Source organism: Drosophila subobscura, chromosome E (assembly GCF_008121235.1).
Source record: "Drosophila subobscura isolate 14011-0131.10 chromosome E, UCBerk_Dsub_1.0, whole genome shotgun sequence".
NCBI lineage: Eukaryota > Metazoa > Arthropoda > Insecta > Diptera > Drosophilidae > Drosophila > Drosophila subobscura.
In genome coordinates, this window is record NC_048531.1 from 17002702 (window position 1) to 17011494 (window position 8793).

At 49.6% G+C, this 8793-nt stretch overlaps 4 protein-coding genes and 1 long non-coding RNA gene across 6 annotated transcripts in view; 4 read left to right on the plus strand and 1 right to left on the minus strand.

The window, feature by feature from the left end:
* The window catches only part of LOC117892080, a 41133-nt gene extending 34668 nt beyond the window's left edge, over nt 1-6465 (plus strand). The window contains exons 2-3 of one of the 2 annotated variants that reach the window (XR_004648679.1): nt 5355-5415; nt 5515-6465. This is a non-coding gene — a long non-coding RNA (uncharacterized LOC117892080). Of the gene's footprint in view, nt 1-5354 lie in introns of both variants that reach the window. The other variant, XR_004648678.1, reaches the window with a different exon arrangement.
* Nucleotides 217-1712, plus strand: LOC117892074 (venom serine protease). The gene is made up of 4 exons (XM_034798063.1): nt 217-824; nt 902-1000; nt 1067-1232; nt 1288-1712. The coding sequence occupies exons 1-4, from the start codon at nt 284-286 to the stop codon at nt 1673-1675; spliced, it is 1194 nt and encodes a 397-aa protein (XP_034653954.1). The 5' UTR covers nt 217-283; the 3' UTR covers nt 1676-1712.
* Nucleotides 1816-3439, plus strand: LOC117892073 (venom serine protease). The gene is made up of 4 exons (XM_034798061.1): nt 1816-2084; nt 2148-2580; nt 2636-2804; nt 2868-3439. Exons 1-4 carry the CDS (start codon nt 1866-1868, stop codon nt 3241-3243), a joined length of 1197 nt encoding a protein of 398 aa, XP_034653952.1. The 5' UTR covers nt 1816-1865; the 3' UTR covers nt 3244-3439.
* LOC117892075 lies at nt 4193-5073 on the plus strand. The gene has a single exon (XM_034798064.1). It carries the CDS (start codon nt 4338-4340, stop codon nt 5049-5051), a length of 714 nt encoding a protein of 237 aa, XP_034653955.1. The 5' UTR covers nt 4193-4337; the 3' UTR covers nt 5052-5073.
* A 78-nt stretch (nt 6466-6543) lies between the features above and the next one.
* Nucleotides 6544-7355, minus strand: LOC117892076. Its single transcript, XM_034798065.1, has 2 exons — nt 7231-7355; nt 6544-7164 (listed from the first exon to the last, which is right to left on the minus strand). Exons 1-2 carry the CDS (start codon nt 7310-7312, stop codon nt 6812-6814), a joined length of 435 nt encoding a protein of 144 aa, XP_034653956.1. The 5' UTR covers nt 7313-7355; the 3' UTR covers nt 6544-6811.
* Between the last annotated feature and the right edge of the window lie 1438 nt (nt 7356-8793).

The window sequence follows — 8793 nt, forward strand, 5'->3', positions numbered from 1 at the left end:
CTTGGCCAAGTTCAAAGATGGAGTAGTTTGTGCATCGACGGCCAAGGGTAGCGGGCGGGGGACTGCCGTTGCCGCACAACATTGTATTTGAACAACTGCATAATGGGACGGACGTAATGCTTAATGGCAAACTTCCAACTGTTTTATCAACTGCTGGAACGCGGCCTATTATTCTTTTTTGTTTTCAATTAACTTTGCCACTGTCTCGGGTATTAGTTGTGGGCGGCATTATCGGGCTGTTCCAGTTCAGTTTCGGCCACGAAACTGTGAGGTCTCTGCGAAAATGTTTATCACGGAGCTGTGGCTCTTGGCGCTATGTCCCGTGGTTCTGGCCTACTTCGAGGGCTGCGATAATACGTACAATCTGAGTCCGGGCACCACGTACGTGGAGTCGCCCTACTATCCCGGCAACTATCCCGCGGGCACGTCCTGCCGCTACAGGTTCGTGGCGCCCGTGGACTATTCCGTGCAGGTGCAGTGCACCATCAGTCTGCCCCAGAGCAATGGCCAGTGCGTCACGGATAACTTCTGGCTGGATCCCGAGGGCGACCTCTTGATGCGCGGAGCCGAGAACTTCTGCGGCAGCGGCACCTTCAGCCGTGAGTCCCTCTTCACCGAACTGGTCTTTGCCTACATCTCGACGGGCCGGCAGGGGGGCAACTTCAAGTGCACCCTGACCACCAGCAGGCAGAACTGTAACTGCGGTTGGTCGGTCAACTCGCGCATTGCCAATGGCCAGCAGGCCGCGGAAAACGAGTTTCCCAGCACGGTGGCCCTCAAGGATGTGACCAGCAATCTGGCTTCCTTCTGCGGCGGCACCATAGGTGAGCGCAACCCGAGGAACCCAACTCCTTGAGACTCTCTAACTCTCAATTGGTATCCCATCCATCCTCCCCGTTAGTGGCACATCGCTACATCCTGACCGCCGCCCATTGCACGATGCAGGTCAAGCAGGCCATCAACATTGTGGCCATTGCCGGCACGAACAATCTGCAGAACCGTAAGTTGGGCAGCTGGGCAGCCCCAAAGCCAAGGCAAGCCACAGCCTAAGCGCAGATCTTTGCAGCTTCCAATTCCAGGTACTACAAGCAGTACGCCATTCAGCAGATAATACGCCACGAAAAGTACGCGGATGATCCGGACATGACGAACGATATTGCAGTTCTCATAACAGCCAGCGACATCCAGTGGTCCCGTGGCGTGGGTCCCGTCTGCCTGCCGCCTGTGGGCACGTGAGTACTTCCTTTCCTCTTCCTTTAGTTCGAAATCCAAATCATCCCTCTGCAGTTCTCAGACATTCTCGTATCAAACTGTCGATGCTGTTGGCTGGGGCACACTCTTCTTTGGTGGACCCACATCGGCCACCATGCAGAAGATCAACCTGATGGTGGTGAACAACCAGGACTGCCAGACGGAGTATGGCGATGAGGCTGACATTTATGCAAATCAAATGTGCACCTACGACTACTCGGGCAACGCGCGCGACTCCTGCCAGTACGACTCGGGGGGTCCCGTCATTCTGCGCTCCTCCAGGCAGTTCCTGCTGGGCATCATCAGCTTCGGCAAGAGCTGTGCCGCCACCGCGTACCCCATGGGCGTGAATACCCGCATCTCCTCCCACATCAGCTGGATCCGTCAGAAGATTGCCAACTCCAATTGTGTGGTCAGCCTTTGAGCAATAATTCCCGCCCTTCAATGTCGTGTAAATAGTTGCATTTCCTCGCCTTGACTTCCATTTCCACTTTGACTATGGCCAATATTTGTTTTTATTAAATATTTCGTGAAATTTCCACTCTTATCTGCTGGCAGGTGGGTCTTATATAAAGCGAAGCTGTAAGGGATTCATACTTACAGAAGTTAGCATCATGTTCTTGCTGCAACTTGTCAGTTTTCTTGTGGCTTTAGCCATCGGTGCAGTTGCCGGGCAGCAGCAGTGCACCAGGCATTACAATTTGTTGTCGAATCAAGTGATTAACATCACCAGCCTCAACTTTCCGGGCGCCCTGCCGAGTGGCAGCAGTTGCAGGTTTCGCCTGCGAGCGCCCAGCAATCATGTGATCCAACTGAACTGCCGCTACGAGCTGGTGAGTCTTGAATCGATTCCGATTCTCTGATCTATGAGACAATCCTTACTCCTCCCGTGCTAGTTTCCCGACACTTGCGGCTCGGAGTTTCTGTTCGTCTCACGCGACGGGGACCTGCAGTTCCGCGATGCCGAACGCTACTGCCGCATGGGTCAGATCTCGCGCACCTCCAACTTCCAGTCCCTGGCTTTGGCCTACTACTCGAGCAGTGTGCAGAGCCGCCAGCGAGCGCGTCTCAGCTGCCAGGCTGTGGCTCGTCCAGCGCCCTGCGACTGCGGCTGGTCGTATCCCAATCGCGTGGCCAATGGCGTGGAGACGGCCAAGCACGAGTACCCCTCGATGGTGGGCCTCCGCGACCTGGCCTCCACGCTGCCCATCTTCTGTGGCGGCACGATCGTGAGTGAATGGTTCATTGTGACCGCAGCCCACTGCACGAGGCGTCAGCCAGTGGCCAGTCGTCTGCTGGCACTTGTGGGGGAACATGATCTGAGTTCGGGTGAGTCTTCGCTTCAGTTGCAGTGACAGTAACAGTACGGATTATTTTTTGCCAGCCAGCGAATCGATCTACGCTGCCCAGCATCGAATTCGCAGCATAATCAATCATCCCGCCTACACGGTGACCAACTCTGGAGATCTCAATGACATTGCGCTGCTGCAGACAGCCACGCCCATGGAGTGGTCGAGGGGTGTGGCTCCCATTTGTCTGCCCATTCGACAAGCGTAAGTGGCGGAGTGTTCATTGACTTTCCAGACTTCTATGAACTGCCATTGAATCCCCCACAGCGACAGCACATTCAGCTACCAAAACGTGGACATCGCAGGATGGGGCACGCTGGGCTTTGCCGCTGCCAAGTCAAACACTCTGCAGAAGGCCACGCTGCTGACCATGGAGAACGCGGTGTGCCGGCAGCAGTACAACTCGAGCATCACGGCCAGCCAGCTGTGCACCTACGACGCGAGCGGCCGTGGCCAGGACTCCTGCCAGTACGACTCTGGTGGCCCGGTTATTCTGCGCCAGCGTGAACGAATGTATCTGCTGGGCGTGATCAGCTACGGGCGGGCATGTGGACAGCCCTATGGCATCGGTGTCAACACTCGCATCACCTCCCACATCAACTGGCTGTGGCGCTATGTGGGTGGTGCGGTTTGTGTGCGTTAAGGATGTGCACAGCATTGATTGCTGTTAAAGTACACACACACACACACACACACACATACATTTATCTAAAACTATATAAAGCAATTCCTTGGCTCCTTGCAGCCGCCTCGGCCTCGGGCATCCAACGTTGTCATCGCAGTTGTCTTGAGTTTGCCAAAGTGTTGACAAAGGCCTTAATTTGCATTTAAATTAAAAAGCAGTGACATGTCTTTGCCTACATTTAAACAACACACAAAACCCGCTGTCCCTGCCTCCGCCCTACGCACAGCTCTTACCAATCCAATTCCGCTGGCCATAAAATAGTTTTTCCCAGAAGCTTTTATCAACTTTTATTAAATACTCTAGCCTGAAATTGTTTTTTACCATTACCAATCCCCTCCTTAAGAGTGTTCCGTGTTCGGCCAGCGGGTAGCTTTTATTTTATAATACTATTTTGCATTTATTGTACATCAAATTGTAGACTTTACTCGTAATTGTTGTTGTAATTTTGCACTAACTCAATTTGCAGTGTCGCTGTTGTTGCTCCCAGCTCTCAGCTCAGATTGCGTAAAATATAGTCAAAGGTTTTTATCAGCCTCTGGCTCTAGCTGCTGACACCCTCCTCCGGCCACTCACCCACTGATGAAATATTAATAAATATTCTTCATGCGCTAAAGATTGCTTTGTGGTCTTCAATTTGCCATTTTCCATTTTTATTTCAAGTTTTCTCTCTTGTTTAATTTGCACCCAAAATGCCCAAATGTCTCTGGCTGAGGCGCATTCAAAATGAATTGTCATTGGCTATAAATATTGTATTATGTTTGGACATTTGTTTGGACAGATTTTCCTAATCCTATGTGTGTGTGGCACATGGCAAGGGGAAAATTCGATGAAAAAGCAAGCGTGTTCGTTCGATACCGTTGCGTCACATGTCCCTGGGCCGGGCCAGTGTGTACTTTTCTCAGTTTCAAAATTGTTGTCTTCCATAGCACTACACAAAACTTTTGTACAAATTCTTAAATTCCCTTTTGCTGTTGTTCAACAAAATTTTTGTAGAAATTCTCACAAAATTGTTCATTGGTACTCGAAAAAAATTAAAAGTGCAACTTTCCAAAATGCCTTCCCTTCTGAAAACCCTTCCCGCGATGTGCTCCTCGCTGAGACCGGCCCTCGGCCAGTGCCTCCGATCGTACAGTGTCGAATCGTCGCTGCACAGTGCGGTGATTAATCGAGCAATGTTGAACTTGGGCGCCGGCACCAGGCAGTGGCCCCTGCGGGAGGACTGGTTTGCAGCCCGGCAACTAATGCTGCAGAAACAGAATCAGAATCCGAACCTGCACCGCAGCCAGAGTCGCTGCTGGAGCAACAGCAGCAGGAGGATGGGCCAGGCCACGCGCCGGCGTCGTCGGCAGTTTGGCGTCTCCCAGGATCTGCCGGCGAATGCCGTTGCCGAAATGGACACAGAGGTACGAAGTGATGCGCACAAGGGCACACAGGAGTATAGTCACCAGGAGCAAGGGCGAAGAGCACACGACTTGGTAGGGCAGAACTACGAAATGGAGGCCCCCTATGATGATCAGCGAGTCGGCACCGTCCGTGAGGTTATCTTTGGCCATCAACAAGACGACCACGAGGATGAGGATGAGCTCGAACGCAGGCGGTACAGCGAGGAGCTGCGGCGACGTGTGTCTGCTCAAAAACTCGAATACAGCACACCGCAAAAGGAAATCTCCCGCAAGGTCATCTGCCCCTATCCATCCTACATGTCGCATCGCAGTCGCTGGGCAGAGTTCCGGCATGCCATGATCTATGGGCGACCGAGCTTCTAGACACATTTCGAGCGAACTTAACTAACTATTAAATAAAATTATAATTGATTTACATGAGAGGGTAATTAAGGAAACTTTTTAATGGCAATGGGCTATGGGATATTTGTTCGATTAGTAGGTGGAAAGAGGAGCGTCATCAATTACTGTCGGATCAATGACGCTGGGCGGAGCTCTGGTGCGCCATGATCTTCGGTTATTGCTATAAATTTAATTAAATTGTTTCCAATTGGTATTTAAACTTATAAATATTTCCCTTAAACTACAAATAATGGAAATAATCGGTTATTTTTCTTTGTTTTACAGAGCTTCTACATTTCGCTGACTTGCCTCCAGGGACTCGTTGCAGGACTCGGTCTATGCCATGGTAATGTATTTAATCATCTAAGAATCAGTTGGCTAGCCTCATAGCTCACCTTTTAAGTCTGTGCTGCAACTCTTGCTCAATTCGCATCTTAAATTGCAGCTCATTCAGTTTATTATTATCTCGAGTGCTCTTAACCCTTGCTGCTACTTAACACGCCGCCGTACACTCTAGAAACTAGCGACATACTTTGGCATATTTTCGCATCCTTCCGATGGGCGCCAAGAACAAGCAGCACAACAAAAACGCAAACAAAACACAAAACGAAACAAGGAAAAATCCCAACAAGAGCGGCACGAAAAGTGACAGAAGAGCTTGACGCGGGGGCGAGGCTAAAATGGATGGAGGATAGAGGATAGAGGAGAGAGGAGAGAGGCAAGAGAGAACTCAAGTGCACTCAAGTAATATGCTTCATAATTTTTATTGTCAAGCCCTTTTCTTTGGGTTTGGGTGGTGCTGCCGCTGCCGATGCACTCGACAACAAAAGCTCAAAAGCGCTTGGGGCAAAAAAATGCAGAAAAAAAGGACTTTATAAAAAGCAAAGGCAGAAAATGGAGTGCTGTAGGTGGCGGGTATAAAGAGAGAGAGAGAGAGAGAGAGAGGCGGGGTAGAACAAAGCACAGAGAGTAGCGCGCACGAGTAGCATAAATTTTATAATATAGAAAAAATCAATGGCAGCAAAAAATGCAGAGAAGCAAGGACTAGCTCGTCGAGTGTCCTGCCCGGCTGCCCACTTCTCGTCCACTGGTACACTGTCCACAGTCCTGCACTGTCCTACTATCCAGTCTGCCGCAGGCCCGTGTCGGTCTCGGGGCTTCGCTCCTCCCTACGCCGAGTTGCACAAATTAACTTGCCCCCATCCATATTCTCGGATGTTTCTTGCCGCTCTCAATTGTTGCCAGTTAATTTTGGTTTTTTTGTATTTTTTGCTCTGCACATTTGCATTTTCTGCGCTTCCATCCACTGCACTTGTCGGCGTAATTAGGCGCCGACCAGCCTCTTTGGCTTTGATGTTCGCTGCTCTTAACTGGGCTAAGTATGGCACCCACAGCCACGGCCGCTGGGGGTTTGGGTGCCAAAAGGCTTTTTAATTGTTTAATTATGTTTTGTGCTTTGCTCTCGAGGGCCTCCAACATGACAGTTGCAAGTGGGACGAGGAGGCAACCAGATGGCGTGCAACTTGAGACTAAATTGCGTGGCCACCAATTTGTTGCTTGGAAATTAAGCCAAGAAGTGGTAGCAAATGTATCTAATATACGTTGCAGATATGAATGTTTAGCTCACAAAATCGTTGGCAAATGAAACAAGAGTTTATTCAAACATTTCTAAGTTTTATTTAAATTCTTCCACCAAAAACATTTTAATTTACTTTATAATTTTGTGCATCTTCGCTGTTCATTTATGGCTCCAGATCGGTAATGTCCTCATCCTTGAACAGACTTCCATGCTGCCTCGTTTTGCGCTCCTTAGCGGCCTTTTTCCGCTGCTGCTGCTGCTGCTCCTGCCTGAAGTCCGTGCAACAATTTCGATCATCCAGCACACAGCGATGTGGCGAGTAGAGCGGCTTCGATTCGCTCATGATTCGAGGCTTTAGACGGTCCGGCACGGGTCGTATGTGGGATGCCTCCATCATGCGTATTTTCAAGAAGCTTTTAATCAGCGCCAGCGGTGGTCGATCCGAGGAGCTACCCCTGACAGTCAGCAGTGCACAATCGAAGGCCTTGGAGTTTGTACACACCTTTCCGAGTGCTCCTATGCCACGACAAATGAACATTATGCGTTAGCTGTTGGATGTCTGTTTTGTGTCGAAATATTTACTTGTAGCTTTGGGGGAAGCCAAGCTCAAATTTTGTTTGATTTTTGCATTGTTTCCGATTTTAGTGATGCGAAGGGATTCCATTGGCCTACTAGCATCAGCAGCAGGGCCATAATCCGAACACACAAAAAATCAACCCAAAAGCGATGCTAATTTCTGACCACGAAACGAATTTATTTTTGAGGGTAAACCAGCAGTTCCCAAAAGCATTTTCCCTGACAATTGTGTGGATAGTTCTGTTCCATGTGTCTCTGCTTTTCCGCTCAAATAGTTTTCGGGGTGAAATAGTTGTTTGGAATTGTGGGAATTTTGGTTATTGTGCAGCCATTTTGTATTTTGGTTGCTGGGGCTTTGTGAGCGACGACGATTTGGCGGCTTTTGTGCGACGCGTGGTTTTATGTAACTGGTAACCCCCCCAATCTCCCCTATCCCCTGGTCCCCGAAAATTCCTACCCCACCCCGACCAAACGTCAATTGCACGAGCTAGCACGTCGATATTTTTGCCAATTTTTTCGACTGCCTCTTTGCAAATTGCTTTTTGAGCTTGTTAGAGTTTTTTCTGCCTCGAACCCACCCACCACACACACACACACACACACACGCTAATGAATGGCCAAAGTCTAGGCGGATGCTGCAGCTGCAGCTGCGCCCCAAAAACGAGAACTAAACGTAAATGTTTAGGCGTGCATTACGACTGCAACAGGAGCTACAGGAGGCGCAGGAGGAGCAGGAGAAGGAGGAGAAGCAACAGCGCCGCCATTTTTGTAATCAAATGCAGCACAAACTTTATGCAAAGGAAATTGCTGTGCAACAGCAACAAAAAAAAGCGAAAACCAAATAGAAATGCTGGTGGGAAATGCAAACGGATTTTGGCGCATTCGTTTTCTTATTACAGTGGACAACCGCTGCAGTGGATGTTGTCAATCACACTCCGATGCCGATGCCGATGCCATTTGGTTTCCTTTTGCTTAATCAAAATGCGCACTGTAGCTGCACAATTGGCTGATACTTGTATCCTGTAGCCTGGCTCTTAGTGGCTGCTGCTTTTCAATTAGTGCCACCAGCAGCCATACCACGCCCCCAATGTTCCGTGCAACACTTGATGCCGCTCGCAGACTGCAGTTGACGTTGGTTTGTGCCCGCTCGCGTTTCACGTAAATTGAACAACAGGCTTACAAGGCATTCCCAGGCACAGACATGTGCGCCATGCACCAAAACTACAAAAGCAAACATACAGAGAGGCAACAACAACAACAGTCAATACATTGCAAAAAGGCGCAAATGCAGGCAAGCAAAGTTAGACAGACAAGCGACGCTCCTCGGGAGCGGGAGTGTGTGGGAGAAGCATTGAAAAAGTGCAACGCCAGTGTACACATATAGACAAAAAGCATACTCTTACTCCTCCTCCTCTAAAATAGGATAGGAATAAAAAGATGCCCCCCAAACCACACAGACATCCGGCATTGCCAGGCCCTAGCCGGAGAGACATGACAAAACGAAGTTGGCAGACGATGATGATTCGCGCTGCCTTTAAGCCTAAAAGCGTGCTTCATCTGCTATGCGAA

Bases quoted from the DNA above. Each gene is read 5' to 3' on its own strand.
- LOC117892073 (XM_034798061.1), top strand. From the start codon at position 1,866: ATGTTCTTGCTGCAACTTGTCAGTTTTCTTGTGGCTTTAGCCATCGGT. The intron at 2,085-2,147 runs GTGAGTCTTGAA...CTCCCGTGCTAG, and splicing joins TGAACTGCCGCTACGAGCTG to TTTCCCGACACTTGCGGCTC. The intron at 2,805-2,867 runs GTAAGTGGCGGA...AATCCCCCACAG, and splicing joins TGTCTGCCCATTCGACAAGC to CGACAGCACATTCAGCTACC.
- LOC117892075 (XM_034798064.1), top strand. From the start codon at position 4,338: ATGCCTTCCCTTCTGAAAACCCTTCCCGCGATGTGCTCCTCGCTGAGA.
- LOC117892074 (XM_034798063.1), top strand. From the start codon at position 284: ATGTTTATCACGGAGCTGTGGCTCTTGGCGCTATGTCCCGTGGTTCTG. The intron at 825-901 runs GTGAGCGCAACC...CCTCCCCGTTAG, and splicing joins CTTCTGCGGCGGCACCATAG to TGGCACATCGCTACATCCTG. The intron at 1,233-1,287 runs GTGAGTACTTCC...ATCCCTCTGCAG, and splicing joins TGCCTGCCGCCTGTGGGCAC to TTCTCAGACATTCTCGTATC.
- LOC117892076 (XM_034798065.1), bottom strand. From the start codon at position 7,312: ATGGAATCCCTTCGCATCACTAAAATCGGAAACAATGCAAAAATCAAA. The intron at 7,165-7,230 runs GTAAATATTTCG...GTCGTGGCATAG, and splicing joins GGCTTCCCCCAAAGCTACAA to GAGCACTCGGAAAGGTGTGT.